The 7568-nt window shown below is 44.9% G+C and overlaps 1 protein-coding gene across 1 annotated transcript; it reads left to right on the forward strand.

Annotated features, from left to right (window-relative positions):
- The first annotated feature begins 226 nt into the window (after positions 1 to 226).
- Positions 227 to 6746, forward strand: LOC147902174 (pentatricopeptide repeat-containing protein At5g27110-like). The gene is made up of 4 exons (XM_087374445.1): positions 227 to 716; positions 1074 to 4750; positions 5343 to 5460; positions 6589 to 6746. The coding sequence occupies exons 2-4, from the start codon at positions 1406 to 1408 to the stop codon at positions 6744 to 6746; spliced, it is 3621 nt and encodes a 1206-aa protein (XP_087230571.1). The 5' UTR covers positions 227 to 716; positions 1074 to 1405.
- The last annotated feature ends 822 nt before the right edge of the window (positions 6747 to 7568 follow it).

Here is a 7568-nt window from a genome sequence, read left to right on the forward strand (position 1 = left end):
CCCAACAGCAGTCCAATGTTGAGCTCTCTGGGTTGGCTTTGGACTCCCAAGGAGCCCGGTTGAGCCAGCTCTCCAACTCCATGGGGTTGCAAATAAATCCTTCTAGTAGGACTCCCATAGAGCCACTCGCTCGCGTGGGGAGGCCCTCTTAGTGGACAGCTTACAAGTCACCAACCTCCATAAGAAAGAATTACATTTTAGCTTCGTCTCCTCCAAACATATGCACTATCCATGAGTGCCCAACCTCTCCACTGAAGCTGAGTATGAGAAGAAATATCAAAGTCCATTTGAGGCACAAAATCCTGAAGAGAGAGCCTGTGGAGTTGAACCGCCCGACCCGTTCGCTTCATTTTTCACTCGCGGCCATGTGTTGTATTGATACGATGGTTAACGTAGAAAAACTATTGTTAACACTTTGACGACCCCCATGGTACATGTCTGGGCGTGAAGCTCGTTACAGAAGCTGCAAACACGCCACTTATAGAAATCTGTCGAGTCCTTGGACTACAAGGAGGCCAGCTCGTTGTATCAATGGCCTCCCTGAGGACAATGGAGTTTTGAAGCCAACTCTCCCCAAGCCTCAACAGATGAAGCTGCAGCTCGATCCGCCCCACCACTCAGAGGAAGACGCCATCTTCGCGAGGTCCGCTTGGTTTCAACCCACTAGCCTCAGAGTTGAAGCAGCGGCGGCTGATTACTCTCCAGCTTTGAGCTTGGTGAGTTTCTCTCCTAATGAATTGCAACGTATTGGGTTCCTCCTCCCCTCTTATACACGTTTAAGAGGGCTTCAACCCTGCAACATGACTGCAAGGCATTTGGGTGCCAAGAAAAAGCATCTAATTAGCATGGTTGGGCGGTTTAATGAGACCTGGACTGAGATATTCATTGCAGAAACAGTTTATCACCTAGGTCTTCGGCTTCTTTGTAACACGCACACTCACTATTTCCCTCATTAGAAAATATGGCAACAACAGAGAGTACGGTTTAGTTCTTCCTTTGAGCTCTTGGCACAGTAGATTCAAGGATATGAGTCTTCCTTCATTTGTTTCATTTGAGAACTGGTCTTCTTGTAGGGAAGCACGATCTTCTGATTCTAGATGTCTATTGGTAGACGCTGAGCAAGTTATCTTCAGGTGTCACAGGAACCTTTACACAGTAAGACTAAGAGTCTCATGTGGACGGCTAGTTCATCGCATATGTTCTCCTTCAGAACTAAGGTAGCCTCAGTAAGGCAAGCACGATCATACGATCCAACAGGCTACTCTCCTTGTTTTATGCAGGCAACTTTGAACAGATTGCAGTAAACTAAGTTTCGCTGCCCTGTTGTGTAATCTCAGGCTGGCGCTGGCTGTTTGTTTTGACATTTCCCTAAACAATGTAGTTTGACAGATCTAAGTTATAATGGATGGTAGGCCGTGATGCCGTCGGCATTTTTCATCTAATGCTGAAAGAGGAAAGGCTTAACGAGGCACTTCAGGCTGTGGAACGGATGGATCAGCGAGGTACTCCGGTTTCAAGGGAAATCATCTACCGTCTTCTGCAGGAGTGCATGAAGGATAAAGATTTGATAGCTGGCAGACGAGTGTTTTCATTGATGATGAGTACGGGCTTTGATTCGACTGCTGTATTTGCGGACCATCTTATACGCCTTTTTGCCTTCTGTGGGAGCTTGGTAGAAGCAAACTGTGTATTTTGCAACGTTTCTAGACCAACTGTATATACATGGAATTCGATCATTTCAGCACATGCCAATCTTGGAGAAGGAAAGATGGCTCTTGAACTGTATCAACTAATGCAGGAGGTGGGAATGGAACCAAACAAAGTCACATTCTTAAGTGCCCTGAAAGCATGTAGAAGCATAGGTGCCCTTCGTCAGGGAAGGCTGGTACATGGTCACATTGTCTCAAGTGGAGTTCAATCAGACCTCATGGTTGGTAACACCCTAGTTGACATGTATGCTAAATGTGGGAGTATACAGGAGGCATGCAAAGTGTTCGGTGAACTGTCAGTTCGCGATGTTGTGTCATGGAGTGCAATGATTGCTGCATATACTCTGCACGATGATGGTGTTTCTGCTCTTGAAATTCACAAAAAAATGTTGCAAGAGGGCATTAAACCAAGCAAAGTCACTTTTCTGTGGACTCTGAAAGCATGTGGCAGCATAGGAGCTATAGAGCAGGCTAGGATGATACATGAGCAGATTATTCAAAATGGATTCATGATGGATAAGGTAGTTGGGAGCGCCGTTGTTGATATGTACGCCAAATGTGGGAGTTTACAGGAAGCACACAAAGTGTTTCGTGAATTGTCTGTTCAAGATTTAGTATCATGGGGGGTGCTGATTGCGGGACATGTACAACATGGGGACAGTCTTGCGGCTCTTGAACTTTTTGAGTCCATGCTACAGGAGGGACTGAAGCCAGACACATTCATATATTCATCCATCTTGAAAGCATGTGGTACTGTTAAAGCCACGGGGCATGGCAGACTTATACATGAGCAAGTGATCAAAAGTGGACTTCAATCAGATGTGGTGGTTGGGAGTGCCCTTGTTGACATGTATGCCAAATGTGGAAACTTGGAATGGGCACGCAAAGTCTTTGATGTATTGGATAATCGAAACGACATGTCTTGGGGTGCAATGATTGCGGGATATGTTCAGCATGGGCATGATGTTTCTGCACTCCAACTTTTTCGACAGATGCAACAGCAGGGTCTTCAGCCAAGCAAAGTCACACTTGCATGTGTCTTGAAAGCATGTGGCAGCATTAGGGCCATAATGCAGGGAAGGGTTATTCATGATGAAATCCTCAGAGGTGGATTTGAATCAGATACAGTCATTGGGAGCTGCCTTATTGACATGTATGCCAAATGCGACTCTCTCGATGAGGCACAGAAAGTGTTCGACCAATTGCAGAATCGTGATGTGGTATCATGGGGTACTTTGATTGCAAGATATACCCAACATGAGCAAGGGTCTCATGCTCTTGAACTGTTTGAGCTAATGCAACTGGAGTGCATAAGGCCAGATGAAGTTATTTTCTCATGTGTTTTGAAAGCATGTGGCACAATGGGATCCATAAGCCAGGGCAGGCTGCTGCATCATCACATCATCATCTTTGGACTCGAAAATGATGTGGTTGTTGGGAGCATGATTATTGACATGTATGCAAAATGTGGGAGCGTAGAGGAGGCGCACTCAGTTTTTGATAAATCTCCAAAACGAGATGTGGTGTCTTGGGGTGCAATGATTGGAGGATATGCTCAGCATGGGCAGTGTCTCTCTGCATTTGGAGTTTTTGAAAACATGCAACAGGCAGGCGTAAAGCCAAGCAGGATTACATATTTAGGCCTTTTGCATGCATGCAGCAACATGAGAGCCCTAAGGAAAGGTAGATTGATACATGAAGAAATCACAAGATGTGGGCTTCAAACAGATGTGATAGTGGGGAATGCCATTGTTGACATGTATGCAAAATGTGGCAGTGTAGAGGAGGCAGAAAATGTGTTTGATGAACTGAGTAATAAAGATGTTGTGTCATGGACTTCACTGATGTCAGCGTATGTACAGCATGGGCATGATATTCTTGCACTTGAACTTTTTGACAAGATGCAGAGAGAGGGTATCAGGTCAACCAAAGTCTCATTTTTGTGTATCTTGAAAGCATGTGGCCACATAGCAGCTATTGGCCAGGGCAAACTAATACATAATGAGATCACAAAAGGTGGACTCGAATTAGATGTGGTCCTTGGGAGCTCTCTTGTTGACATGTATGCCAAATGCAGGAGCCTAGATGAGGCTCAGAAAGTTTTTGACAATCTGCCACATCAAGATGTAGTGTCATGGGGTGCATTGATTGCAGGATATGCTCAGCACGGAAACTTTGTGCTTGTCAAGCAATGTCTGGAGGGCATGCAACAATATGGCTTCAAGCCTAATGAATATATATTTGTAAGTGTCATTGCAGCTTGTAGTCATGTGGGCCTGTTGGAAGAAGGGTATCAGTATTTCAGATCTATGACAGAAGACCATGGCATTTTGCCAGGTATTGAGCACTTTGGCTGCATAGTTGACCTTTTCAGTCGATTAGGACATTTAAAAGAAGCTGAAGATTTATTGAAAATTATGCCAGCTTCTCCTGATTCTGTTGTGTGGTCATCTTTACTCACTGGCTCTAAGACATATGGTGATATGGAACTAGGGAGAAGATGCTTCGATCAAGCTGCTCTATTGCATCCCAATGATGCTTCTGCACATGTGCTTATGTCAAATATATATGCTGATGCACAGATGTGGGAGAATGTGAACCATGTAAATGAGCTAAGACATTGTGCAGATGTTAAAAAGAAGCCTGGAATGGCATGGATTGAGGTCAACAGGAAGGTGCATGAATTCATTGTGGGAGGCATAGATTGGCTTCTGCTGGAAGAGATATGTGGCAAGTGGAAAAGATTAAGTAGAATAACAAAGGGGGAAGGGTTGATGCCACAGTTGGATCTTGTTTTGGAGCCAATTTTAGATAAGCACAGGGAAGATTGTATAAACTCTGAGAAACAAGCTGTAGTTTTAGGTATTAGTACGATGCATGAATGTGCAAATATCCGTGTCACAGGTATGTTTCTACAATGTACAAGCTGTGACATCGTCAAAACGGCCACATCCAAGATTGAGAAACAAAAGGTTATGCCCAAACTTGCCTATGCGCTCATGAATTATTGGATGTTTTATGCTGTGAACATAACTGCTAATGTTTGCCATTGCTACTTTCATTGGTGTTTGCCAAAACCATGCAAAGTCGAGTTTGTTTCTTTTAAATTCTTTTTCTTCCTATTTTTTTCTATTGGGCGGGTTAAAGGGATCGTTTTTAACCTCAGAAAAAGATTACAACTTGGGTATCACATTATCAGACACAGGAAAACCATAAATCAGTTAAGTAGGCTCATAAAAAATAAAGGTTCTCTATCTAATGCAAAGCCAAATGAGAGCCATGGAGGAAGGTGTAGGTCCCATCTCATCTTATACTCCGCAGTAGTACAGCCCCACACTCTACGGAGCCTCCCAGCATGTTCTGCCAGTTATCAAAACATCTTGTTCCACTCACCACAATCTCTATCAGATTTGTGATCAGATCTGGTGTTACATCTTGTGGTAGCTTGTACACGGAATGAGCTGTCCATGTACAACAGGAGAGTGTTACATCCCTTGCTAACTTTGGCTAGCCTGGGCTTAGCATATACCTAACCAAGGTTAAGAGGGATCTATGCCAAATGGCAAGTGAGGTTTTAGGGTGTTTTATTTTCTGTTAGATTCTTGCTTCACATATTCTGATTCCCAACTTCAGGAAGGAGGGCCTGTTGTCAAAGGTGTAAGTCAGGAGCCACATGTTGGCAAGGAAGTTCCAAAAGTTGGCCACAAGAATGAAGCTGAATCCCCAAGCCACGTTGAATGCGACAGGAAAGGTAGTAACAAGTTAGACCCAAGATCATCAATTGGTCTTTTGAACCTTAGAACCTTGATGTATAAGGTTCAAAAGACCAATTGATAATCTTCAAATCCCTAATGGGTCTTCTCTGTTCGCTCTCCCTACTCTCCCTCACCATACATGCTTTTGAACTCCAATCAGTTGGACATCAATCCTAATTTTGTGAGCAAAATTCCTATGCCCTCCTCTCTGCGCCTCTCCCGCTCTGTCCCTCTCCATCGCTCACCCTCTCTTCATTAATTATTTGCATTGTTTTGATATTTCATTAACCTATGGATGTGGGCAATTAATTAGCTTAACGGGCTGAGAGGAAGAGGAGGCTGGTGAGGAGGAGGTGGGCGAAGCGACTGAGGAGGTGGGTGAGAGAAGCATCTGGCTGCGACTGAGGAGGTGGGTGAGAGAAGCATCCGGCTGTGACGGGAGGGCCGGGAGCTGGCGTAGAGTTGAAGCTGTGTGAGAGAGAGAGAGAGAGAGAGAGGGGGGAGGGGGAAGGGGGGGGGGAACACGAGAAGGATATATAGATGCAGAGAGGGGCTTCGAGAAGGTTCGAGCAAGAGCTCGATACCTTAGTTTAATTCATCTCGCGACCTTAGTTTAATTCACCTGTTCTAGGGTGCAAGGAGGCAAGGATGGATTGAAAGCTAAGTTTTTTACTAGCGCTGACCTGCCCAGAGCAGCGGACCAGCTCTCAATTAATTATTGAATAAAACTCATTTGGGGGCCTATTTGCTCCACTAATCTTTAAAATTCATGATCTGCGTATTGAAGCGTCAGATTTCGATGGGATTTGTTCCAGCGGGATTGAATTTTGTTTCAATTGTTTGTGCATTCAAACATTTCATTACATCTACAAAAGTTCTTGGATTTGTTGGATTCCCTTAAATTTTTTTTTGATAAATTTAGCCTAGGTTTAGCCCCATAATTGAATTAATGTAATCTAATTAATCTAACCTAACCTAATTGATTTAACTAGTCTCGCCACCCTCATCGCGCGAAAGCTGCGCCTAGACCTCACTCCCACCTCTCTCACACCCTGCACTCAACCCCCACCTTGCATTGCTCCAACTCCCCTTCCATATCTATCCGTTGCAGCTCCTACTCACAGCTCTACCCCAGCAATACAGATGGTGTCCTTCGTTCCAAGCGGATCAAACAGTAGCAAGGGTGGGACGGTGCGACGACTCAGGAGGTGGAGGTGAGTGGGGACGGCAGAGGGACGGAAGCAGTAAAGGTGGGAGGATGGAGTGCAGGGGACGAAAGTAGGGATGAAGCAGGGGGAAGCTCGCTCTAAGGTCCCATCGATTCGAGTAGTGAGGCTCTTGTTCAAGCTAGCGCGGTCCTAGAGGGGGGCCATGACGACATGCAAGGCAGGCAATCGGTGGTGGTGGACGAGGGCTTGGAGGTGGCGAGCTTGCCCTGGAGCTGAGAAATTTGGCCAAGGTTAGCAGAGAGGACTAAAACCTATATATGAATGCGGTTTTTCACCAACAGGGCCCCCCTATTTGGTGGAAGTGTCAAATAATATGAGATGAACAACTTGGTGAGGATCCTATATCAACTTTTACGCAATGAACAATTTGGTGAGGATCCTACAACTCCATAACTTTTACATGATGAGCAATTTGGTGAGGATCCTAATCAATTGTTCAGCATGATGATAGATGGCAGAATTTTGGCATGATTACTTGTCATGGGGACGTGAATTTCATTGTGGAACTAAACCCGTGAACATTTTGGTCATGATGGAATGGCCTAGAGGAAGCGCCAACTTTCCCAGAAGTGCCTAGTCTAGTTCGAAGTGCACCCACTAGGCCCAAATGCTAGGTCAAGGCAAGGCTAAAGTAGGGTCTAAACATTGGGTCCAAGGAAAACCAATGTTTCATTGGTATAAGAGGGTTAGAGCTTTAATGTGGGGGCAAACCAACAGTGTCATTGGTAGGGAGGGTTAGGGGCATTAATGCACCACGTGGCAATTTGCCATGCACCTTTCTCTCTAAAGGCCCAACATCCAACGTTTGACTCCTATCCTTCATTTTGTACGGGATTTTTCACACTATCCTTTTTCTCTCTATGGCACGCTTTCCT

Source organism: Dipteris shenzhenensis, chromosome 5 (genome assembly GCF_047967505.1).
Source record: "Dipteris shenzhenensis isolate YYH24624 ecotype China chromosome 5, Dip_SZ_1.0, whole genome shotgun sequence".
NCBI classification, from domain to species: domain Eukaryota; kingdom Viridiplantae; phylum Streptophyta; class Polypodiopsida; order Gleicheniales; family Dipteridaceae; genus Dipteris; species Dipteris shenzhenensis.